The sequence below is a fragment of the Podarcis liolepis genome (genome assembly GCF_965112155.1).
Source record: "Podarcis liolepis genome assembly, chromosome: 2".
NCBI classification, from domain to species: domain Eukaryota; kingdom Metazoa; phylum Chordata; class Lepidosauria; order Squamata; family Lacertidae; genus Podarcis; species Podarcis liolepis.
In genome coordinates this window covers 116,186,773-116,212,669 of record NC_139555.1, presented here as the reverse complement: position 1 = coordinate 116,212,669, position 25,897 = coordinate 116,186,773, and the positions used below count along the sequence as shown (strand labels likewise).

At 46.5% G+C, this 25,897-nt stretch overlaps 3 protein-coding genes across 5 annotated transcripts in view; 1 reads left to right on the top strand and 2 right to left on the bottom strand.

Annotated features, from left to right (window-relative positions):
• The first annotated feature begins 271 nt into the window (after positions 1 to 271).
• On the top strand, positions 272 to 4,087 carry LOC310701356 (uncharacterized protein). Of its 3 annotated transcripts, none has more exons than XM_083492123.1 (4): positions 272 to 402; positions 799 to 1,280; positions 1,518 to 1,638; positions 1,982 to 4,087. In XM_083492123.1, exons 2-4 carry the CDS (start codon positions 825 to 827, stop codon positions 3,349 to 3,351), a joined length of 1,947 nt encoding a protein of 648 aa, XP_083348249.1. In that variant the 5' UTR covers positions 272 to 402; positions 799 to 824; the 3' UTR covers positions 3,352 to 4,087. The 3 variants fall into 3 exon arrangements, with proteins under 3 accessions (XP_083348249.1, XP_083348247.1, XP_083348248.1); XM_083492121.1 differs by having other exon boundaries at positions 1,979 to 4,087; XM_083492122.1 differs by having other exon boundaries at positions 283 to 402; positions 804 to 1,280; positions 1,979 to 4,087.
• A 2,455-nt stretch (positions 4,088 to 6,542) lies between these two features.
• Positions 6,543 to 25,897, bottom strand: part of LOC310701254 (uncharacterized protein) — a 37,004-nt gene continuing 17,649 nt past the window's right edge. Inside the window, exons 2-4 of the mRNA XM_083491853.1 lie at positions 13,936 to 14,685; positions 13,080 to 13,203; positions 6,543 to 10,690 (exon numbers count right to left, since the gene is read on the bottom strand). Of these exons, the coding sequence (XP_083347979.1) occupies positions 9,414 to 10,690; positions 13,080 to 13,203; positions 13,936 to 14,670 (2,136 nt within the window). The 5' untranslated portion in view covers positions 14,671 to 14,685 and the 3' untranslated portion in view covers positions 6,543 to 9,413. The remainder of the gene's footprint in view (positions 10,691 to 13,079; positions 13,204 to 13,935; positions 14,686 to 25,897) is intronic.
• The window catches only part of LOC310701713 (uncharacterized protein), an 86,408-nt gene continuing 81,181 nt past the window's right edge, over positions 20,671 to 25,897 (bottom strand). Inside the window, exon 2 of the mRNA XM_083493006.1 lies at positions 20,671 to 24,253. Within this exon, the coding sequence (XP_083349132.1) occupies positions 21,723 to 22,952 (1,230 nt within the window). The 5' untranslated portion in view covers positions 22,953 to 24,253 and the 3' untranslated portion in view covers positions 20,671 to 21,722. The remainder of the gene's footprint in view (positions 24,254 to 25,897) is intronic.

Below are 25,897 nucleotides of genomic sequence, written 5' to 3'. Positions count from 1 at the left end.
GATAGGTGATGCTGTACAAAACTCTGCAAATTAAATAAGTAAGCAATAGCAATACGCCTACAGATACAGAAATAGGGAGAGATGGAGGCTAAGGGAGAGGATACATTTATTATGAATCAAAAGGGGTTAGTCTAAAACTTCTGCTCCCCACCACCCATTAGTAAAAGGTGTGCAATGCCAGGAATAATCTTTGTGTCGAAGGGAAGAGTTAAACTGACAACTCTCCCGTTCCTAGATAGGCAAGGGCTGGGTGCGTCTTGGAGGGGCATTGACTTCCTGTTCCTGCCCATCCCCATAGCTTTGGTGCAATAAATAGCTGGGGGCGGTGGGGGGGGGTATTTTGCCTTAGGAGACTTTGGCTCCAGGGATCTGAATCCCCAGCACTGGAAACAGTAGCGAGAGGTAAGTTGAGTAGGGGATGAAGCGGAAAGGCAGAGATCAGCTGGTAGGCGAAAGAGGGAGAGAAACGGCAGAAAAGGGACGGGATTGCAATTGGCCGGTCAGGGTTGCAAACAGGGAGAAGACATGCAAAGGACCCAGATCTTGCGGGTTGTCTGTGCACCAATGCGCCCTTTTCGAACTGGGAAAGGAGCAAGGCTAAGAGATGCAAAAACACTGGAGAGAAAACAAGGTTTCTCTAACCAAGTGTCAGCCTTAAGCTTATGGGGAAGGGAACCTGTGGCTCTCTAGATGTAAGGGGAGGACAGCAGCTCAGAGCACCTGTCTTGCAGGCAGAAGTTTCCAGGTTCAATCCCCACCCGAGCGTCTGCATTTCTTAATGCAAACTCTCTTTTCTAGTCCAGGAGCTTCAGTGAGAATAAAAAATGGAAGTGCATGAACCACCAGGACCTGGACCAAGCGAGCGATTGGATGCAGGAAGAGGCAAACCCCACATCCCTCCAATGGGAGCCACCAGGGAGTTACTGACAGGGGCTGCTCCACAGCCCGTTAAGCAAGAACCGAATGAGCAGGGCTGGGAAGGCCAGTGGCCAGGATTCATGGAGACCATGCCAGCCCCTCAGTCCCAGAGGAAAACTCAACGGCTGCTTGAGCCCACCTCAGGAGAGGGTGCTAAGGGATTCCAGGTCTCCTTTGAAGGAGCTGAGGGCAGCCTGGAGCACAGAGGAGGGGACATGTCTAGCACCCGGCTAGGCCTCAGCCGAGAGAGCCTGGATTCTTCAGTGAAAGTGAAGGAAGAGATTCTGGAGGACGAGGACAAGGACACTGTCAGCAGCTACTTCAAGGAATTCACTGGCCAAAGAGCCATGGAGGCCCCAGAGGTAATTTAGCCTACTCTGGGAAGCTTTGCAACCAGGATTTATTCAACCTTCCCCTTCTGCCCATCTATATTGTGCAATAAATCTCAATTTTATAGGGACTTGACACAGCCACACGAAGCTTGTCCTGCATGGTTGTTCCCTCAGTGCTGGGTGGAGTGGTGATTGCGAGAAATCAGAATTATTGGCATTGATGCAGACTTTCTAATTTGTATCTCCCCACCTCCCTTTCTATTTCAGATGCCACCAGGATCCGTTGAAGACGTGGCAGCTGATTACCCCAAGTTAATCTCAAATCCTGTGAAGGGCCAAATTCCTCTGGAAGTCAAGGAGGAGGGTTGCGGAGAGGCCATCTTGCTGGGTAAGGATTTGAATCCTGAAAGTTAGTATTATTTGGAAACTTCTAGATGCTTCTGATAGGCAGAAGTTTTTCTCCCTCTCTTTCAACACTATGACTCAGGGACATTCAACAACCTGAATGCTGGAAGATTCAGGACACATTGGTAAGGCTTGTATTTCTGCACACCTTTGGGTTTCCCTGAGCCTGTTGATGTGTGGATGGTAGCTTTTTGGCTACATCACTTACAGGAAAAACTCAGTCTTAAGAGTGGAGGATTGGGTAATTCACTTTATTCCTTTGAGAAAACTTTTTCTATCTCCAGTACAGGGTTTAACTCATGCCGTTATTCTGTTTCTTCCAGTAGGCCAAGAGTGGGAGAGCGTAAAGGAGCCTTTTCCACTTAAGCAAATTGACACCAGTGGAATCTCCTTGGAAAGAGCTAAAGGGGTGTTTTTCCTGGGTGGCGAGGTGGACGAGATCCCTGCAGTTCAAGAATCGAAGCAGGAGTACCGTCAGTGGACAATTCCAGAATACAGGTTACTTTGTGAGGAAGGTAACAGTGACTCATGCAAAGGAAGTTTCCAAGATAAATTCTTGAGGCATGAGGCAATACAGAAGGACTCAGAGTGTGGAAAGAACTTCTGTCAGGACGTTGATCTAACTAAGAATCAGAAAATGCTGTACACATGCACATTCTGTGGGAAAATTGCTAACAGGAGAGCAGACCTTCTTGTCCACGAGAGAACCCACACTGGAGAAAAACCATACAAGTGCTCCGATTGTGGGAAAAGCTTTAATACCACGTCTTACTTCACAAAACACAAAAGAATACACACGGGAGAGAAACCGTATAAATGTTCAGAGTGTGGGCAAAGCTTCTGTCAGAAAGGGAATCTGGTTTCACATGTCAGAATCCACACGGGGGAGAAACCATATAAGTGTGGGGAGTGCGGACAAAGCTTCAGTCAAAGGAAAATCCTTGGTAAACACCAGAGGATTCACACGGGAGAGAAACCGTATAAGTGTTTAGAATGCGGGCAAAGCTTCAGTCAGGCATCACATCTCCTTACGCACAGAAGGACCCACACAGGAGAAAAACCTCATAAATGCTCAGACTGTGGGAAAAGCTTTAATCAGAAAGGAGACCTTGTTATCCACAAGAGAAAGCACACTGGGCAAAAGCCATATGAATGCTCTGAGTGTGGGAAAAGCTTTAGCACAGGCTATCAGTTCATAAACCATAAAAGGTTACATACAGGGGAGAAACCCTATACTTGCTCAGAATGTGGACAGAGCTTTAATTGGAAGTCAAACCTTATTACACACAGGAGAATCCATACTGGTGAGAAGCCATATGTGTGCTCCATCTGTAGGAAAAGTTTCAGCGATAAATCCTCCCTCACTAAACACCTGAGAACCCACACAGGGGAGAAACCCTACAAATGCTCTGATTGTGGGCAAGGTTTCAATTTGAAATCAAACCTTATCACACACCAGAGAACCCATACTGGAGAGAAACCGTATTCGTGCCCTGAGTGTGGGAAAAGCTTAAGTCACAGATCCTCCCTTACGAAGCACATAAGGACCCACACAGGAGAAAAGCCTTATGAGTGCTATGAATGCGGGAAAAGCTTTATTTCTAGCTCTGACTGTAAGAAACACGAAAGGGTACACACACGAGAGAAACCATACAAACGCGGGAGGAAATGTCCACTATTCCCTCTGTTTCCGTAACAGAAAATCTACATGTGAACCTTTAGGATGTCTGTGAAGAAGAGTTTGGAGTGAAAGCTTCATAAATTTAGACTGTGTGGATAGTTTATGCTGGAGATCAATGACTACTAGATTAAAAAAAAGTGAAACTATACAGGGTTTTTTATCTCTAGGCAACATTCCATTAATTGCACATGGAAAGCAGACCTCATAGATAGATTCTTGAAATTCCTTGATAGAAATTAAGTCATTGCTAGATTCCACCATATTAATATTTAGTTTAGTTGCTGAAATTCATTGGAGACAGAGCATTAACCTCACTCTCCAACAGCCAGAAGATTATCCAAAACTCAGCAGGGAGGATAGGGACAAAACCAGAACTATCATGGGCTCTGGCTCCACCTACTGTTGGCCTCCTTGCCTTCCCGCTACCAGTCACAGTGGGCACCGTTCTCCACTGCTGAACATATGGGTGCTGAACTAATGTTCCAACATTTTATCTTGCTCTAGAGAAATCTGATGGACTCTGGGCCGAGCATCCAAAAGGTTGGTGTTGGCTCCTTAGAAGATCCAAATATTTATTCACCTATTTTGGAGCGCTGGTGCCTACAAACAAGAGAAGCAAAATAGCTGCTGCTAAACAAAAAACACCCGGAAATATTGTGTGCAGCTAGTAAAATTTGTATTGCATTGGGGTGATTTTGATATTAGTTTGTTTGTTGGTTTCTCCCTCTCTCTTTTTAAAGGTTTTCAATATACCTGTTCTGTATAGTTTTCTTTTCAGCCATTGTTGGCCTCTGTCTGGAGTTGGATGACTGGAAGTTTTGAGTGTGTCAATTCATACACACTTCAGACTCCAGTGATGCTAAATGTAGTTGATGCGCATGCAATGGCTGAAAGAATTGTGTGCAAAGAGTTTTCTTATTAAATTCTAGATCTTCCCCCAATCCTGTTCAATATATACAAATCTCAGGGGAATTCAGCACCATATACTTGCACCAAAAAACCCACAAGTCCTGTCACCTTAAAACGTGGAAAGGGAACCTCAGGGGCTGAATGTGGCCCTGCAGACCTTTCTCTAGCCCTGGGAACTCTCTCCAGGCATCCCGAGTGCTTTTGCCTGGCTGGAATGTGTCCTTGAACTCTGATCATGCCTCTTGCTTCCCTGGATGGAAGACACAAAAGAGGTATAAGTGTAGAAAAGTAATATCTGCCCATTTTCACTTCTGGCTTCACTCATCCCTGGCCCACGGACGTTTGCCCAGAAAGGAAAATGGCTCTCAAACCAAAAAAAGTTTCTGCCATCCCTGCCTTAAAGGTAAAAGTAAAGGGACCCCTGACCATTAGGTCCAGTTATGGACCACTCTGGGTTTGCGACGCTCATCTCACTTTATTGGCCAAGGGAGCCGGCGTACAGCCTCCGGGTCATGTGGCCAGCATGACTAAGCCGCTTCTGGCAAACCAGAGCAGCGCACGGAAACGCCGTTTACCTTTCCACCGGAGCAGTACCTATTTATCTACTTGCACTTTGATGTGCTTTCGAACTGCTAGGTTGGCAGGAGCAGGAACCAAGCAACGGGAGCTCACCCTGTCACGGGGATTCGAACCACGACCTTCTGATTGGTAAGCCCTAGGCTCTGTGGTTTAACCCACAGTGCCACCCGCCTTACAGATCAACAAATTAATTGTGGACAAAACATACCTATAGCCATGCTGCTCTGCTGTTTGAGGAGGACCTCCAACAGAAAAAAGGATGACAGCTATATTGCACTCAGAACTAATGTGTCAGAAGTTTGCAGTGCAATCCTGTACGATTCTACTGAACATAGAAATGGTAAGCCCCATTCAATTCAGTTGGTCTTACTCCAAGGAAAATGTAGCTTTCGGCCTTAAGAGGCAGCGTGCCTTTAAGTACGAGTTGCTAAGAAGTCGCAATGGGAATATGCTATAGTCGTCGTGCCTTGCTTATGGGCTTCCCAGAGTTACCTGCCTGGCCACAAAATGTTGCAATATAAGAGTCTTTGAGATGATCCAGAGTGGTTTTTTCATACCACAGAATAGTGAGGAAAAATACAGTGGTACCTCGGGTTACAGATGCTTCAGGTTACAGACGCTTCAGGTTACAGACTCCGCTAACCCAGAAATAGTGCTTCAGGTTAAGTACTTTGCTTCAGGATGAGAACAGAAATTGTGCGGCGGCGGTGGCACAGCAGCAGTGGGAGGCCCCATTAGCTAAAGTGGTGCTTCAGGTTAAGAACAGTTTTAGGTTAAGAACAGACCTCCAGAACGAATTAAGTTCTTAACCCGAGGTACCACTGTATCAGCTTTCTTGAATTCTTGTTTTTGGTTCATGCTACAATTCCAAAGCAGAGGTCCGGGACCACCTGCATAAAAAGTGTGTGTGCTGCCCCTGAACTACTAACCCTCCCTGGGACTGTGAGAATGGGAGAGGAACAATACATTTGCTCTTCTCTCAAAAATTTTCTGTTTTGTTTTTTAAAAAAATAACAATGTGCGCACATAGGTATAAAAATACCTGTGCACATGCTCAGAATGGAAAAGGGGATAAAATGACTGAAAGGAGAGAAAACAGCCCAACCCCAAAACATTTGTCAAGCTTTGTGCCCTGTTGTGAGCAATGGATGAGCCATTGCAATTTTCCAAATGGAATGTGTGGCAGCCGAACTCACCAATTACAGAGGCATCCATAAAAACTGGATCTGAATGACTCACGTGATGAGAAAGTACTGTCTGCAATCACCTTTAGGCTTTCTTACTGTAGGGCTGTCTCTCCCTCTCCCTGTCCCCTTCCCCCCATCCCAGACAAAACCTCAATTGAAGGAGAGTCCTTCACCTCCTGAGAGACTCTGTTCCACTGTCGAATGTCTAATGGCAGTGGCATTTCTATACAGGAGCCACCCATTTTCCAGCTTCATAAAGTGCTGCATGTTGATTGATTTGAAAAACTCAAATAAATAAATTTACAAAAAGAAAGAAAGAAAATAATTCAGTATTTTACTTAAGAAATTGTGTACATGTAAGAGGTGGGGTCGAAGCCCTGAACACCAAACCATGGATTTTACTCCAGTTTTGCTGTTTTATAAAAAAAACAAAACAAAAACAATTTAACATAAGCCTCTTTGCTTAACTTATCCCCAATTAATTTCCCACCAAAACAATAGGACTATAACAATAAACAAAACATAAACAGCTTTACAAAATCAACGAAGTTTATTTAAACAGACAGAAAGAGGAAAAAACACAGACAAGCCTCATGTAGTAATTATCATTACTGTTGTTATTTAAATCAAAATAATTCTAAGTCATAGGTTAGGAATACTATACTATGTCCTCAGTAGATGATCACCTCACTTAACTATTGGTGAATTCTTTAAATGCTAGAGTTGTTTCCCTAACCCAGGGAAGAAAGATGTCCCACAGAGGGGCAATTAAGTGTCATCTTCAACAGCCTTTGCTGTTTGTACGCCCTAATAACATTAGCTAGTAGTTATGTAGAGCCAGTTCAGTTAGGAACATTAGATGTGACCTTATACCAAGCCAGACAAACTGGTCCATGTTGCTCAGAATAGTCTGCACTGACTGGTAGCGGTTCCTCAGGGTTTCAAACAGTGGTCTCTCCCAGTCCTTCATGGGGGTGTGGGAACCTTCTGCATGCAAACTAAGCTACAACTGCCCCCCCCCCATCGTCTGCACTGACTGGGAGCAGCTCTCCATAGTTTCAGGCACAGAGTCTTTCCCGACCCTACCTAGAAAGGGCTCCATTCACAAGTGAGGGGGAACAGGGGGCACACAGAATTGCAGAATTGGATCTCAAAGGTCTTCTCGTCCAACTGCCTGCAATGCAAAGCATCCATGACGGATGGCCACAACACCTGCTAAACAACATGTGACGGAGATGCTCACAGGTCAGGAGAGGCCCTGTCTGCACCATCTTCATGCCCCCCCCACATTTTCCATGGGGGAAACGTGAAGCCAACTTATACTGACCAGGTCAGGCCATTGGTTCCATTGTCCCAGAATTACAGCGCTCTCAAATATTTTTTTTAATGGGAGATTCCAGGAACCCAATGTGGGACCTTTTCAAAAGGCACCATAGCTCAGTTGTAGAGCACAATTTGTCCACATAAGGCTAATCTCCAGCAGGTGATGTGGAAGGCCCACTCTCCACCCGAAAGCTTGGAAAGCCCGTGCCTGTCAGAATGCATAACACCAGTCTAGATGAATAAGGCTACTTCTTACATCCTCGTGTTCTGCCTGTGAGATCTGGGTGCTTCTGGTGAAAGGTGCAGGAGCCAGTGAGGGGAGCGGCCTGGGGAAAGTTCTACCTCTCTTTTAAATCAGAACCAGTGAAGGTCCTGTGTGAGTGTCTGGAGGCGGTTGGAGGATGGATGGCAGCTAACGGATTGAGGTTGAATAATGACAAGACAGAAGTACTGTTCTTGGAAGACAGGGGGCAGGCTGGAAGGGAGGACTCCCTGATCCTGAATGGTGTAAGTGTGCCCCTGAAGGACCAGGTGCACAGCCTGGGAGTCATTTTGGACTCACAGTTGTCCATGGAGGCAAAGGTCAATTCTGTGTCCAGGGCAGCTGTTTACCAGCCCACAGACTGTCTCGCCAGAATGGTGCATGCTCTATTTATCTCCCGCTTGGACTACTGCAATGCACTCTACGTGGGACTACCTTTGAAGGTGACTCGGAAACTGCAATTAATCCAGAATGTAGCAGCTAGACTGGTGATTGAGAGTGGCCGCCGGGACCACATAACACTGCTCCTGAAAGATCTTCACTGGTTCCCAGTACGTTTCCGAGCACAATTCAAAGTGTTGGTGCTGACCTTTAAAGCCCTAAACAGCCTCGGTCCTGCATACCTGAAGGAGCGTCTCCACCTCCATCGTTCAGCCTGGACACTGAGGTCCAGCGCCAAGGGCCTTCTGGCGGTTCCCTCATTGCGAGAAGTGAGGTTACAGGAACCAGGCAAAGGGCCTTCTCGGTAGTGGCGCCTGCCTGTGGAATGCCCTCCCAGCAGATGTCAAGGCAATAAACAACTATTTTACTTTTAAAAGGCAACTGAAGGCGGCCCTGTTTAGGGAAGTTTTTAATGTCTGATGCTGTATTGTTTTTAATATTCAGTTGGAAGCCGCCCAGAGTGGCTGGGGAAACCCAGCCAGATGAGTGGGGTGTAAATAAATTATTATTATTATTATTATTATTATTATTATTATTATTATTATTAAGGCCAGGCAGTGAAACCTGAAGGTTCACGTTTGGCCTGAGGTTCCCCACCCCGGCCTAGAGTCTAAGCGATGAGAGAGGTCAGTAATTGTCTTTATTTGCTTTAACCGTTAAAAGAGATCCCCAGTATGAATTCTTCCAGCATTTACATTTAAAGCACCATCGTCAATCCCTGGTGTTCCAGCTCAAAATCTGACCCTGCAAGATTTGCAGGCAGTCTAGGCCTGTTCTAGCTGGGAAGGTCAGAGGTAGAGCAACTGCTTTGCCTGCAGGTTCCAGGATCAATACCCAACATCTCCAGGCAGGGCCAGGAAGGTGCCTGAATCCCTGCAGAGCCACTGCTAGTGTGTGTGAAAAATGGGTGATTCAAGGATGGGTGTTAATATTACAGGTTCAGAGCCATTGCAAACGGGTCACTGACAACAGCTTGGTCTTTTTTAAAGTTCCTGAAAAGGGTAAATCTGGACTAATGGGGGGTTGGGCGAGGATATGGGCTGGCATAAGGTGAGGAGAACTTATCCCACCGTAAACACCCATCTGGAAGCACCCAATTCTGAGCTAGAAATAGGAACTTGCCTTATACCAAGTCAGACCACTGGTTCATTTAGCTCAGTGACCTGGCAGTGGTTCTCAAAGGTTTCAGACAAGACAGTCAGAGCCCTACCTGGCAACACCGGGGATTGAACCAAGGACCACCTGCGAGCGAGGCAGGTGCTCTACAACAGCCCTTCCTAAGCTAGACAGGCCCATGGTCTCTGACTTGGTATAAGGCAGCTTCCTACGAGCCTGTGAGAAGAGCAGGTCTCAACCTTTGTCCGCAATGCAAGCACTCAGGAGGTGGTCTCTCTCGAGTGGATTCTCTTGTGTCGTCTAAGGGATGCTTTGTGGCCGAAGCTCTGCCCGCAATCCGAGCACTCGTAGGGCTTCTCGCCTGTGTGAACCCTCCTGTGGTTGACAAGGTTGGAGTTCGTGCTGAACTTCTGCCCACAATCCGTGCACTGATAGGGCTTCTCTCCCGTGTGCACCCTCTTGTGATTGACAAGGTTGGAGCTCGTGCTGAAGCTTTTCCCACACTCGGCGCACTCAAAGGGTTTCTCTCCCGTGTGCGTTCTCTCGTGGATGAGAAGCTTGGACCGGCTGATGAAGCTTTTCCTGCAGTAGCTGCACTTGTGGGTTTCTTCCCCGGCTTGGGTTTTCTTCCCCGTGTGAAGCCTTTCGTGTTTCCGGAGGTAAGAGCTTGAGATGAAGCTTTTCCCGCACTCCGCGCACTCGTACGGCTTCTCCCCGGTGTGGGTTCGCCCGTGTATAATGAGGTCTGCTTTCTGATTGAAGCTCTTGCCGCACTCCAGGCACTCGTACGGCTTCTCTCCTGTGTGCGTCCGGATGTGGATGACAAGCTGGGGCCTGTGGACAAAACTCTGGCCACACTCGGAGCACTTATACGGCTTCTCCCCCGTGTGCACCCTTTTGTGTGTGATGAGATTGGAGCTGGAGGTGAAGCTTTTCCCACACATCGGACACTCGTAAGGCTTCTCTCCCGTGTGGGTTCTCTCGTGTACGATAAGGGAGGCCTTGTCGCTGAAGCTCCGCCCGCAGTCCGAGCATTTGTACGGCTTCTCGCCCGTGTGGACCCTCGTGTGCTTCATAAGGTTGCAGTTGGTGCTGAAGCACTTGCCGCACTCTGAGCACTTGTACGGCTTTTCCCCGGTGTGGGTCCTCTCGTGGATAATCATGTGCGCACTGTTGTTGGAGATCTTCCCGCAGTAGGTGCACGTGTATAGCTTCTGCATCTTCTGATTCCGAGGGAAATCAAAGCTCCGGCGCAAAACGCTGCCCCAGTCAGGGCCTGTCCTTTTCCTCTTCGCCTTCTGGCTTCCCTCGGGGAAGGTGCTTCCTCTGTTGCTCTCATCACAAAGAAAAGCTTGGACCTCTGCTGAGTTCTCCCGGTGGCTTTCTTGACTCTGTTGATCGCCTGGCATCTCTCCCAACCCACAAACCTGGAAAAATTTCCCGTTGAGTCTTGCCAAGGACACTCCACTGATGCCCACTTGTGGGTGTCTTTCGAAGGGGAAGGACTCGCCCCCATTCTCATACGCTTGGTCGCTGCCTGCCGGAACAAAGAGAGAATCAAAAACTCACCTCTACTCCACACTGGAGGAAAACCCCTCAAAGCTGCAAATTGGATCAATTATCAAAGCTATTTTATACTGCCACACTCATTTAGGAACACAGGAAGCTTCCTTATAATGAGTCAGAATATTTGTGGAAAAAACAGAAGCTTTTATACTACGAATTTTAGGTCCAGAAATACCAAAGGAGCGGAAGAGACTGTTTTATGTAATAATAATAATAATAATAATAATAATAATAATAATAATAATAATAATAATAATTTATTATTTATACCCCGCCCATCTGGCTGGGCTTCCCCAGCCACTCTGGGCGGCTTCCAAAAGAATATTAAAATACTATAATACATCAAACATTAAAAGCTTCCCGAAACAGGGCTGCCTTCAGATGTCTTCTAAAAGCCTGGTAGTTGTTATCTTTGACATCTGGTGGGAGGGCGTTCCACAGGGAAGGCGCCACTACCGAGAAGGCCCTCTGCCTGGTTCCCTGTAGCTTTGCTTCTCGCAATGAGGGAGCCACCAGAAGGCCCTCGGCGCTGGACCTCAGCGTCCGGGCAGAATGATGGGGGTGGAGACGCTCCTTCAGGTATACTGGACCGAGGCCGTTTAGGGCTTTAAAGGTCAGCACCAACACTTTTAATTGTGCTCGGAAACGTACTGGGAGCCAATGCAGGTCTTTCAAGACCGGTGTTATATGGTCTCGGCGGCCGCCCCCAGTCACCAGTCTAGCTGCCGCATTCTGGATTAGTTGTAGTTTCCGAGTCACCTTCAAAGGTAGCCCCACGTAGAGTGCATTGCAGTAGTCCAAGCGGGAGATAACCAGAGCATGCACCACTCTGGCGAGACAGTCCGCAGGCAGATAGGGTCTCAGCCTACGTACCAGATGGAGCTGGTAAACAGCTGCCCTGGACACAGATTTGACCTGTGCCTCCATGGACAGCTGTGAGTCCAAAATGACACTATAACAGCTGTGCAAATGCTACTTGCTCAAAGATGGAAGGAAGATAAACTACCTACAAAGGAAGAATGGCTGACAGAGATGATGGACTATGCTGAAATGGCTAAAATGACTGGGAAGATCAGAGATCAAGAAGATAACAAATAGAATAAAGAATAAAGAATAGGGGAAGTGTACAAGTTACTTAAAAGAACATTGTAAACAATTATCCGGACAGGGGACATTCTCAGCCTCAGTTGGAGATGCTGGGAATTGGGAACCTTCTGCATGCCAGACAACTGCTCTACCACTAAGCTATGGCCCTTCCTTGTTTCCTTTCTGTAACTAAGCCTAACAACATGCAATTTAATTTAATACTTCTCTTTCCGCTTTCTCCATGCAAGCATGTAACACATATTTACATAAACTGTGCTTATGAATTAGTTGATGGCAGTAAAGTTTATGGAGAAGAAAACTTTAAAAGAGTGTCACTTTGTTATTTTGTCGATGGGACAACTGTATTGTGGCTTCCAAAGAAGGTAGTACTATTTGTATAATCTACGGCTTACTGGCATATTTAATTATATATGTATTTTATTTCGCACTGTGGTTTTAACTTTGCTTTGTTTGCCATCCTGGCCTCTCGCAAGAGGGATGGCAGGGTCAAAGAAACAATAACAGCTAATTTCTTGACCTCACCAGGTAGGGCTGACAGAAAGCCTGAAGGTTTGGTACCAGTCAGCGTACAGTAGACAATATTGAGCTCAATGGACTTTGATAAAAGACAGCTTCCTGTGGTGTTGCTGCTACTACTAATAACACTATATTCTTCTAGAAGGAAATTTAATAAACAAAATGCATTAAATAAAATATATCAATTTTAAAAAGGAACGTGGCAAAGGGCATCTTAAGGCCTTTCAGTTTGCAACTGAAGCTAGAAAAGCTCTCCCTTTTCTAGATGATGCTCAGCCTAGTCTAGTCAACCAGAACAGCCACTTGCTCCATGTTGTATCAGGCTCTAGAAATGGACTGAGAGACCTAAAGGGCAGAGACCTGGGTGCCACTCAAGGCTTTCCTCCCAATGCAAACGGCAGCTGCAGGAGAGCTGACAACAACCCACCCCTTGAAAATGTTATTTGCATTAACAAAAAAAAACATGCGTGGTAAATAAATGCGAAGAGGCACTGCATATCACATCCGGGTCTCAGAAAAGGAGGGTGAAAGTTGGGCTTTCCCCCCACAACAGCATTCTCCCAAATTCATCCCTTCAGGTAATGCTGGCTGCAGATGGTGGGAGTTGCAGCTCAAAATCCCTCGAAGGTGCTAGTTTGGGAAGTGGCTTTTTCAGAGCTTTCACTGTCAAAAGCAGCCTGATAATTTCGCCACAGAAATTGCAAAACGACCAGAGGACCCAGACCCCTATCCCTTACCCAGAAAGCTGGCCTCCTCTTCGCTCTCCTCCTCAGCCTCTGCAGAGAGATGAATGTTTGCTGTGTCTAACAGATCTTGTTCAGACTTTGGGGAATTAGCAAGATCTTCTGCAGGCCAAGACACCTGGAACAGAAACACGGGTGCAAATCCAGATTTATTTATTTAAAATTTGTATACCGCAGGTCCCAGGATAAAATTACAATATAAACATGGGCATCATCTCAACAAACATTACAACAATCTTACACTGCAGATGGGAGCGTTGAAACCACAAGAAAAATCTAGATTTCCCCCCCCCCCCTCACTGGGGAGCAAACAGCATTATGGACAGGGTGGGGGAGCAATTTAGATCAGGAAGACGGTGGTGATAGGAAGGAAACCTCCTTCGCCACAGCTGCTATGCTGATGAGAACCAAAGTCCCCTGAAGATGCTTTGAATGCCTCCAGATGTTTGCTCTAATTAGCCTTTTTTTAAGGATTAGAGAGAAATGCAGTGAGGAGGATGGGCCTGTCAATGAATCTTTGTCACTATAGCTCAGGGGTGCCCAATCTTTTTCCAAAGGGGGCCAGATTTGATGAATTGAACATGCATGAGTTCTTGAGCTTTTTTTAGGGTTGAAGTTGTTGAGCTTTTTTTAGGATCTTACCCCAAATTTGCTGAACGTTTTTTAGAACCCTAGAACCCAGAGAAGGAACTGCCTCTGGGGGCTGGATTAAACTGACCGGTGGGCCGGATTAGGCTCCTAAAACGGGCTTTGGATGTGCCTGCTATAGCTAAACAGAACCTCCATGTCTAGAGGCACTGGACCTGAGACCATGAGATGCTGGAGACCCAGGTGAGAGGAGGGCACTTACCTTTCCCGGAAGCCCCTCGGTGTCTTGCAGCTGCAGCAGGAAGTCCTCAGCGAGGGCCACCGCCTGGGCGCAGGTCTCTGGCCTGCATCCCTTGACCCAGCTCTGCATTTCCGCAGGCAGGATGGTCAGGAACTGCTCCAGGACCAGCAGCTCCACCATCTCTTCCTTGGTGCGCCTCTCTGGCTTCAGCCACCGGGAGCAAAGTTCCTGGAGCCGAAGCCAGGCCTCTCGGGGCCCCTCGGCCTCCTGGTAGCAGAACCGCCGGAAGCTCTGCCGCTCCATCTCCGACCTCATGTTGGCGTCTTCTTCCTCCTCGTCCAGGATCTCCTCCTTCACTTTCACAGAGGAAATCTGCTCCCCTCCTTCCTCGTGTGCCTCCCCACTCAGGTCTGGCAGGGTCTGGTCTGTCCCCCCTGCTCTCCGGTTGGGCCACCGACTGGCACCCGCAGCTCCCCTGAAGGAGGCCGGGAGGACACCATCTCTGGAGAGGGGAGGACTGGGAGCCTGTGGGGTTTCCCACCGTGAACGAGGGGGGTGCATCGTCTTCAGGAAATCCTGCCACTGGGCATCCCAGTGCTGCTGTGGCTCCTCCTCCTCTGACTCCTGCTTAATTTGATGTAAATCTGCCCGAGGCAGAAGATCCCTGATGGTCCCAAGTTGGTCCGCAGGAGATTTTTTCCCTTTGGATTCCAGTCTCGCCCTTTGAATGGGTCTCCTTGGCTTCTGCTCTTCCATTTGTACGCTGCCCTGCTGGAAAGGAAATCAACACAAAGTAAAGTAACAGTATAGAATAAAACTCAAGAATAAAAACAAAAGCATATTTTTTAACCATTACAGTGGTGCCTTGGGTTACATTGCCTTCGGGCTACGTAACCTTCTGCTTACCTTTGGGTTACTTCCTGGTTTCGACGCTCGCACATACGCAGAAGCGCTAAACCACACAGCCGCATGCATACATTCGGGTTGCAGATGAGCCTCCGGATTGGATTATGTCTGCAACCCGAGGTTCCACTGTAGTCAGTTTTTGAAATATATTATTACTTCTAATTCTTATGTTCAGGCTGTGAATGACAATGTCACCCAAATGACCCCACCCATGCACAAGAGGAAGTTATCCAGACCTGGGAAAACCCCAAGGTTTATGGAAGTACAAATAATATTTGGGGGTGGGAGAACCAAGGCAGTGGAGGGAAATCCAAAAACAACCCAGTGAGAGGACTGAGCATGTTCAGTGGACAGGGCATGCTGATCCAGGCTGCAACTTCTAGCATGTTGGAAAAGAAACAACAGATCTTTCTATAGGGTTAAGGCTGTGACAGACCCACCTAACATTTAAAGTACATGGCTTCACCCAAGAAACCCAAGTTCTTAAGGGTGCTGAGAACTGTAGCAATAAACTACAGTTCCCATGACTTTCTGGGGGAAGCCACGTGCTTTAAATGTATGGTGTCTGCACAGCCTAAGAAACAAACAAAGAGAAGGAATATTGACCAACAAAATCAAATAACCCACTTCATGTGGCCTGCTAGTCCCTGTGGTTTCCATCTCTTGGTCTCATCATGTGATGAACCTCTCTCAGAGAGAGAGAGAGATGTCTAAAGAGCCCTTAAAGGTAAAGGGACCCCTGACCATTAGGTCCAGTTGCGGATGACTCTGGGGTTGCGGCGCTTATCTCGCTTTATGGCTGAGGGAGCCGGTGTACAGTCATGTGGCCAGCATGACTAAGCCACTTCTGGAGAACCACAGCAGCACACAGAAACGCCATTTACCTTCCCGCTGGAGCAGTACCTATTTATCTACTTGCACTTTGACGTGCTTTCGAACTGCTAGGTTGGCAGGAGCAGGGACTGAGCAATGGGAGCTCACCCCGTCGCGGGGATTCAAACTGCCAACCATCTGATCGGTAAGCTCTAGGCTCTGTGGTTTTGACCACAGCACCACCCGCGTCCCTTAAAGAGCACTTAGAGAGATCCTTTAAACTCCAATCTCAGCAGCAATCAGCACAGTGCTGAAATGGGATAGAAGCCCTGATCTGGAGATAAATGATCCTGCTGGCTGCTCTTTAAAGAGGTCTTTTTTCTTAGAACTCATTGCTAATTCAGCAGGGTCTTCTTGTGCTCTTATTTTTCCCCACCCCAGATCTGGGGTTGGAAGGTCTAAACATGCTGATTGTGTTTGCAAGACTTGTATGTATGCTAGATGGCATGTCTGGTGAGTGTGGGCGGCACGTCTGGTGTGTGTGCATGTGACTTTATGGTCTGCATCTATTTTATGTGTGCGCATGCATGTGCATACATTGGCCACAGAGCTCACTGGAATGTGGCCTCCAGAATCAATGCAGCTTTAAGCCCATAAATGTTTCGCTCCTCCTGCTCTATCAGAAAGAACAATCAAATTTGACAGTATCAGGAGGAGAGAACTCTTGGATCTACAGAGTTAATGTTCTCAAGATCCTATGGACACAAACTGCAATGAGATTTCCCTTTAATTGCTTTGAGATATTTTTCTGAAAAATATGAAACAGTATAGAAATGAGTAATAATCTGAACATGAATAGCTAATTTCAATTTCGCCTTCCTCAGTCTTTAACAATACTGTCTTCAACGTTTTTATTATCATTAATTCATTTACATGTGCCACACTTCTTAAGAATCCTCCTTTCCTCTGCATTCTAAAAACGGTCACCCACTTCAACTCTTTGTCTGAAAACTCAGCCGTATTACTGGGGAAGGTGGAAGATAAAACCTTTAACAAAACATGCTTTAAGGCTCTCTCACTTATCTACACGCAGACACACTAGCTTTGATAGCTTGGGGGAAAGTTCAGACGTGTTCTCCAGGGAATGGATCTATCAGCTGTTTTATTAGCCCTGACTAATAAAGGCACAGTGTACCTTGATTTGGGGCAGGCAAAAGAAGCCATTTCCTTGCTAAATGAATCGGATGGACATCATTGCCACAAGATGCGACGATGGTGGTGGCAAAGAGAGCTTTCAAAGGCGATCAGACCAATTCACAAATAAGGGCGATAGATTTATCAATGGCACTGGCAGAGGAAGGGGGGGCAGTAGTGGAGGCTTGCAAAGGGTGTCGGGGGGGCTGCAGAGTGAGAGGGGCACCTCCCTGCTGCACTGCTCTTCCATTCCCCCCCCTGCCTCCCCTTCCCTCTCCCCCGTGGGGAGGACCGTGGAAGAGGACGGGGCTCCCTGCTGAGGGACAGGGAGAGGGGAGGCAAAAGCCCCAGGGACGCCGCTGATCCGTGAGCGACTATATGCATCGTCCATCGCGGAGCAGCAGCTGCCTTGGACCCCTCATTCTGCCCCTTGAGCTCAGGACTGAAGGGAGCAGCTCCCCAGGGTCTCCGGCAGGGTCCGTGCCAGCCTGAGCCAGAGATGTTTGCCCCTGCGCCCTCCTGCAGATGCCCTGCCCCTCAGCTGCGCCCCTTCCCCTTCCTGCCCGGTTGGGGGGCGCCCTGCAGCCTCTAGCTGGGCTCGGGGCCTGATCCTGCCAGGCCCACGTGCTCTCCCCCTCCTCCTCCCGCTCCTGCCCCCCCCGCCTCCTGCACCTCGGACTCCTCGCTCCGTCCCTGCAGCGGAATCCGGCTCCTCTCCGGGGAAACTCGCCAGGCCACGGGCCGCTGCTCCTCCGCTCTCCTCGGCGGGGGACAGGAAAGTGCAGCCGCTCTCGAGTCCCCCTGGCTGGCCCCGTTTCCTGCCTCTCTGGGCATCGGAGCTCGCTGGCTGTGGGTTGGGCCCTGGGAGGCTGCGAGGCTGGATGCGCCCCCTTGCGCTGTCCCTCAAAATTTATTGTATCGTTGGAATCTACCTGGCATCTTATAAGATATCCAGAATGTTGCACAAATAAGTCTCCTTGTGATCCGATGTGCAGTCACTGGTTTCCTCATCAGTAAATATTTTCAGAAAGCTGGGACGATGCCACCCTGCAGCCATAGCTGTCAATTTTCAGATTTGAAAATAAGGGATCAGCAGCCTCACCTGTCCCGGGGACAGTCTACGGGAATAGCAGCGGAATAGCAGCGGGAAATGGCACTGGAATAAGGGAATTTCCGGCAAAAAAGGGAAGGTTGACAGCTATGCCTGCAGCCCGAATGGGTAGCTGGAGGAGGCAGTCCAGTTCCCAGCTCTGCTGGTTGGGATCATGCAATCACTTAGCTCCAGCAACCGACCTTTCCAAACCCTCCAACATTTCTCTGATGAAAATAGGGACATCCCATTCCATAAATATAATTTTACTATTTATACACCACACATCTTATTACGTTGCCCCAGCCACTCTGGGAAGTTTCCAACATATATAAAAAACATAATAAAACATAATTAAACATTTTCAAATGTCCCTATACAGGAGTGCCTTGTCAGATGCCCGGGGGTCGGATAACTCCATTCCCTCCAGCATTTCTTCAATGAAAATAGGGAGACCCTAAGGAAAAGCGGAATATTCTGGGATCAAATCAGAAACCAGGACAGCTTCTCTAAATCAGGGACATCCCTGGAAAATAGTGGCATTTGGAGGGTTTCTATTTCCCTGCTTTTTCTTTCGCTGCCTCTGGTCTCCTGCATCCATTTAGCAGAGGAGGGGAACGGTTTTGGCCTTCATACTTCTCCACCCCCCACCCCACCCCCAATATAACCAAAAACACACACACCATTTGGGAGGGAGGACCAAAAAAATATAAAAATCGTTTTATTATTTTATTACTTATTTTTGCAGTTCAATCGACTGTATCTATAAATTTTATTGTTTATAGCCAATGGCCACCACAATACAACATGAGCACAAATCACACAGCTGCAAAACAAAAGACATTGCATGCACCAGACCAGGATAAATCTATAGCGTACAAAATTAATTTTCACATTTCTTTCAATGGGAAGGATATAGGGCAGCAGAGCCAAGGTGCTGGGGTCCAGATTAGAGTTTCTATCATCCTTGACTGTCTGCCCTGCTGGCTGAAGCTGATGGGAACTTGACAACAACATCTGGGGACATCTCAATGACTATTTTGTGATATACAAAATCTTCAAAAGATTAAGGCACTGATCCAGAAGAGAATGAACTGAGAAGAGGCCCCACTGAATTATCTGAAGTGAAACAGAGGAAGATCATTACATAATAATAATAATAATAATAATAATAATAATAATAATACTTTATTATTTATACCCCGCAGACAGACAGACTTTAATGTTGTATACAGTGTAAGGTTTGGGAATTGAGAGGTGGGGAGAGCAAGAGGGGGGGAGGGGTAGTACACTTTCATTATTTTTTATTTTATTTATTTTTGGCACGTTTGGTGATAGAATTAGGCTTTCCTTGGTCCAGCTCAGCAATTGTCACCCCTGGACACTTCCTGGAGTCCTTTTTCAAGGGGAAAATAGCTTTGGAATGGAGGAAACTGGCAAAGGTGTTGATTTTATATTATTTTTAAAGCTAGGTGCCGTATTTTTCGCTCTATAAGACGCACCAGACCACAAGACGCATCTAGTTTTTGGAGGAGGAAAACAAGAAAAAAAGTATTCTGAATCTCAGAAGCCAGAACAGCAAGAGGGATCACTGCGCAGTGAAAGTAGCAATCCCTCTTGCTGTTCTTGCTTCTGTGATAGCTGTGCAGCCTGCATTCACTCCATAAGACCCACACACATTTCCCCTTACTTTTTAGGAGGAAAAAAGTGAGTCTTATAGAGCAAAAAATATGGTAACTTCCCTGAGCTGTAAAGTTGAAAGGATACATTCAGGCATAATATCTGTAACATTTAATAACTTTAAAGATGTGCCCCCCCTAATTTCCTTAACATAACAAATCTATATGTGGGACAAGAAGCTATAGTTAGAACTGGATATGGAACAACTGATTGGTTCAAAATTGGGAAAGAGTACAACAAGGCTGTATATTGCTCCCCGCTTATTTAACTTATATGCAGAATTCAACATGCGAAAGGCTGGAGTGGATGAATCCCAAGCCAGAATTAAGATTGCCGGAAGAAATATCAACAACCTCAGTTATGCAGATGACACAACCTTGATGGCAGAAAGCGAGGAGGAATTAACCTCTTAATTGTTCAGTTTCTGTTAATTGATTCTCATGGGAACTTACAGATTCTGGCTTCACACAATTAACTCAAGGCAGTGTCAATTTACTCTTGGCAGAAAGCCAAGGTCTGCTTGACCTAGAAACTACTTACTCTGATTGGTTAACGACCAGCACTCAACTCTGTTATCTAGAAATGCTAGCACAGTTTGGTGTTAGGTGTGTTGAAGGAGTAGAAGTGCTGTGTATGGTTTAGAGAGAGAGAGAGAATCATAGAATAGAATCATAGAATCATAGAGTTGGAAGAGACCACAAGGGCCATCGAGTCCAACCCCCTGCCAAGCAGGAAACACCATCAGAGCACTCCTGACATATGGTTGTCAAGCCTCTGCTTGTGTGTGTTGAAGGAGTAGAAGTGCTGTGTATGGTTTAGAGAGAGAGAGAGAGAAAGAAAGGATTTATTTTGCTTTGTTTTGTATGCAGAAACTCTGCTGGTTTTATTTTTTCCTTTTAATAAATCCTGTAAATAGTTATTCTGAGTCTAGCTGACTAGTCATTACCACCTCAACTAGCTTCTTCGCTGTGCAGGAAAACTCTGCTACGTTTGGGCTAAAGCCATTAGGCTATGCCTGACTCTTCAAAGTTCCATGATTAATGAGGGTGAAAGAGGAGACCACAAAATATGGTCTGAAGCTCAACATCAAAAAACCGAAGATGATGGCCACTGGTCCCATCACCTCCTGGCAAATAGAAGGGGATGAAACGGAGGCAATGAGAGATTTTACTTTCTTGGGCTCCATGATCACTGCAGATGGCTCCATGATCACTGCAGATGGTGACAGCAGTCACGAAATTAAAAAGCGCGACAAGGTTGCCCAATTTCCCTATTGCTTTTTAGATCGGACCTGGAGGTTCTCTTAAATATGATTAGAAGGGACCAATTGGTTAAAGGTATACAAGTCGGAGCCAAACAGTACAAATTGAAAGCATTTGCTGGTGATCTAGTAATGACATTACAGGAGCCAGAATCTAGTACTAAAAGAGTATTGGAACTGATTCAAGAATTTGGTCAGGTTGCAGGATTCAAGTTGAGTAAGTTAAAAACTAAGGTTTTAGAGAATAACAGTGACTGAGAGGGAGAGGTTTCAGAAGGAGACAGGTTTAACATTGGTTAAGAAAGTGAAATACCTGGGGGTTAATATGACTGCCAAGAATGTGAATTTATTCAAAGATAATTATGAAAAATGCTGGACGGAAGTGAAAAAGGATTTAGAAATATGGTCAAATCTGAAGCTTTCATTGCTAGGCCGTATTGCTGTGATAAAAATGAATGTATTGCCAAGAATGTTGTTTTTGTTTCAAACACTGCAAATTTTGGATAAAATTGACTGTTTCAAGAAGTGGCAAAGAGATATTTCTAGATTTGTCTGGCAGGGCAAGAAGCCCAGAATAAAATTTAAAATACTAACTGATGCAAAAGAAAGAGGTGGATTTGCCCTGCCAGACCTTAAACTTTACTATGAATCAGCTGCTTTTTGCTGGCTGAAAGAATGGCTTCCTCTTGAAAACTCAGACATTTTGGATTTAGAAGGTTTCAATAATGTATTTGGGTGGCATGCATATTTGTGGTATGATAATGTAATGGTTTGGAGTTACTCGTGCGTAAGCCGACCCCGTTTGGGCGCTTGGTTGCCTGGTTAAACCCTTCGGACTGCACAGCCCATCTCCGCGTGGCTGCCTCAGTCACTGGCAGAATCTGTCTGTGGGCGTTTCTTAAACCTCTGCCAGCATAAAAGCTGTTTGACACCCAATCGTCTCCGCCTCTCATTGCGCGGGAGTCTCCTGCGCAGGGTGGGCGTGGGTAGCGGAGTGCCTGGGCTCTCTTCACTGACTTCCAGGGAAGAATCCCGGAGCCCTTCCACCTCCTCTTTCCATTGCTCTCCTGGACTCTTGGTGTTATGCGTATTTCCTTCCCCTTCCACCAAGCTGAGTCTCCCCCTAGTGCTAGGACCTTCACCTGCAGAATCGGAGACCCTCTCCTTCTCCCGTGTCTCTGATGTCAGTTCCCTGACATCCACCTCCCCCCCAGGGCCCCCTTCACTCCCCGATCGACCTGTGGGCTCTATCTCTTCTTCTTCTCTGGTCGGTGAGACAGGAAAACCCCGGAAGGAGCTGTCTTCCTCCTCCGTGGGTGCGGAAACCTCTTCCCACCTGCCAAGGTTCCCACCCATGGGGTGACCCTCCCAGTCCGATTCTTCCTTGGATTCTGAAAACCCTTCGAAACTCTCTTCGTCATCTGTGGTGCCAAATTGTTCCTCCCAGAATCTCTCTAAGGGCTGGGGCTTATCCGGGAACCGGCGGTGGAACACTTCCACCATATGCTCGTCACCAATTGCTTCCGCTGGCACCCATGTGTTTTCCGACAAGGGCTCTCCTTCCCACGCCACCAAGTACTCCACTTGCCGACCTCTCCACCTTGAATCAACTATTTCCGCGGCCGAGCTTTGGTGTTCCCTTTCTTCTACCTGTGGTTGTGGCATGACTTCTACTTCCCGCCCCACGAACTCCCGCCCCTCTCTGTGTGGTGAGAGCAAGGATCTGTGGAACACAGGATGTATTCTCATACTGTCGGGCAACCTGAGCTTGAATGCCACGGGGTTTATCTGTTGTGTAACTTCAAATGGCCCCAGCCATCTAGGCTGCAACTTCTTGCACCCTCCTTTAAAGGGTAACCCTTGAGTGGATAGCCACACTCGATCCCCCACCCGTATGGTTTCCCCTTCCCTGTGGTGCTTATCTGCTTGCTTCTTGTAATTCGCCTTGGCCCTCTCTAGGTTCATCTTAAGTTGTTGGTGTAGAGCTTCCATTTCTTCCACAAACTGTTCAGCAGCGGGCACACTCCAGCTTTGTTCCTCGCTACCCAGAAATGCCCTGGGATGACACCCATAGTTGGCCATAAACGGACTCATTCCCGTGGACCCATGTTAAGCGTTATTGTACGCAAATTCCGCTAACGCTAGTTTCTCTACCCAATCATTCTGCCTCTCGCTTACGTAGCAGCGCACGTATTGCTGGAGTATGCTGTTTGCCCTTTCCGCTTGCCCATTGGTTTCTGGGTGTCTCACTGTCGAGAAACTCACCTCGACTTGCAGCAGACTCATGAGCTTCCGCCAGAACCGGGAAGTAAATTGTTTTCCGTGGTCGGAGAGAACCCTCAAGGGGGCGCCATGCAACCTAAAAATGTCTACTACAAATAACCGTGCCGTTTCTTCTGCCGTCACCACGTGTGAGCAGGCTATGAAAAGGCACATTTTGGTTAGCAAGTCGACTACTACCATTACTGCTGTTTTTCCCCTTGATTTGGGCAAATCCGTCATAAAATCAATAGACACCACCTCCCAGGGTTTGTTTGGTGTGGGTAAGGGTTCCAGTAAACCCGCTGGTACCGTGCGTTCCCCTTTGGCCCTTTGGCAGTGGTCGCACCCTTGTACATATTCTCGTACATCTTCCCTCACCCTTGGCCACCAGAATTGTCTGGTCACCAACATCATAGTTTTGTGTTGTCCAAAGTGTCCCGCTGTGGGGGTGTCATGTAGTTGTTTGAATACCCTTCTTCTTAGAACTTCCCCCGGTACGTACATCGCCCCCCTATAGTACAACACCCCTTCCTTCTCTTCAAACCCCTCTGGTGCTCCCCTCCCATTTTGGAGTTCCCTGATTTTTGTTCGGGCGAATTCATCGTTCCTAATGAGCCCTGCCAGTTCCCTCATGCCCACTAGAGTTCCCCCACACACCCATTGGTCCTCAGGTATGACGTGTCGTGTCTCCGGCGGCCCCTCTCCTTCGAAGTACTCTGGTTTTCACGAAAGAGCATCTGCTCTCACGTTTTGCTCTCCTGGCACATACCGGATTTCAAAAGAAAACTTGGAGAATTCCTGCGCCCAGCGAATCTGTCTCTGGTTGAGCACTCGTGCTGTCCTCCAGTATTCCAAGTTCTTGTGATCTGTACAAACCTGGATCTTCCGCTGGGCCCTATCAGCAGATGGCGCCACCGACGAAAGGCAGCGTAGATTGCGAGCAGTTCTCGGTCGTACACGGTGTAGTTTTGTTCCGACTTGCTCAGCTTCCTCGAGAAAAAGGCACACGGTTTCCATTCTTGCTTGCCCAATCCTGACTGCAAAAGAACAGCCCCGATGGCTCTGTCTGATGCGTCTGTCTCCAACCTCAGTGGTTTCTCCAAATCCACGTGTAATAGTTGCTCTATTAATGCCTTAAGAGAGAATATTATGAAAATGATATACAGGTGGTACATGACACCAGTTAGGCACGCAAAAATATATCATTTGCCTGACAATAAATGTTGGAAATGTAAAGAGACTGAAGGTACATTCTTTCACCTTTGGTGGACGTGCCCAAGGATTAAGGCTTTCTGGGAGATGATCTATAATGAAATGAAAAAGGTATTTAAATATACCTTTCTGAAGAAACCAGAGGCCTTTCTCCTGGGCATGGTCGGCCAGTTGGTGTTAAAGAAGGATAGAAATTTTTTAATGTATGCTACAACAGCAGCAAGAATACTTATCACAAAGTATTGGAAGACACAAGATCTACCCACCCGGGAAGAATGGCAGATGAAGGTGATGGAGTACATGGAACTGGCGGAAATGACTGGCAGAATCCGAGACCAGGGAGAAGAGTCGGCAGAAGAAGATTGAAAGAAATTTAAAGACTATCTACAGAAACATTGTAAAATTAAGGAATGTTAGAAGGATGCTGGAATGAAGTTATGCGGTTTTAGCAGTAATGTTATAGAATTAGGTAAAATTCAGATGCAAGTAATGGACTACATGGAAATGGCGGAAATGACTGGCAGAATTCAAGACCAGGGAGAAGAGTTGGTGGAAGAAGATTGGAGGAAATTTAAAATTTATTTACAGAAACATTGTAAAATTTTTGAATGTTAATGGCATTGAAATGAACTGAAGGGGTTCTAGCAACAAGGTAAAAAATAAGATTGGATTGATAATAGATAAATTAATTGGATATGAATTTGCTGAACTAATTTTCAAAAGGGATACAAAAAAGGGAGACGTGAGGAAGTCAGGAAAATAAGTGAATCAAAGATCTGGAATTAAAAAGAGGGATTTTTGTGGGGGTTTTTTAATGTGCTTTTTTCTTTCTTTTTCTTTTCTAAGTTAAACTTTTGTATTTTTTGTATTTTATAATTTTATATTTTTGTGTATGTGTTTTTTCCTTTTTCTGTTTGTTGTTATTCTTAAAACTTAATAAAATATCATTTAAAAGACAACAGATCATGAATAGGTGAGAATGTAAAGTTACAATATATTAAGATAAATCATTAAGATAAAAGCAAAAATGGAAAGGATTTGCTGAAGTAACTAATTGAACTAGAATACAAAAAAGGGAGGTGTGAGGAGGTCAGGGAAACAAGTAAATGAAAGACAAGACATGTAAAGATTGATTTGTTTTTAATTGTTTTTATTTTTCTGTACTTTGTTTTTTTCTGTTTTCTTTTTATTTTTGTAATTCTTTGAAACTTTAATAAATATTATTTATTTTTTTAAAAAAAGAATTATGGTGCTGGAGGAGACTCTTGAGAGTCCCATGGACTGCAAGAAGATCAAACCTATCCATTCTGAAGGAGATCAGCCCTGAGTGCTCACTGGAAAGACACATACTGAAGCTGAGGTTTCAATACTTTGTCCACCTCATGAGAAGAGAAGGCTCCCTGGAAAAGACCCCCCTGATGTTGGGAAAGATGGAGGGCACACGGAGAAGGGGACGACAGAGGACGAGATGGTTGGACAGTGTCCTCAAAGCTACGAACATGAGTTTGACCAAGCTGCAGGAGGCAGTAGAAGACAGGAATGCCTGGCGTGCTCTGGTCCATGGG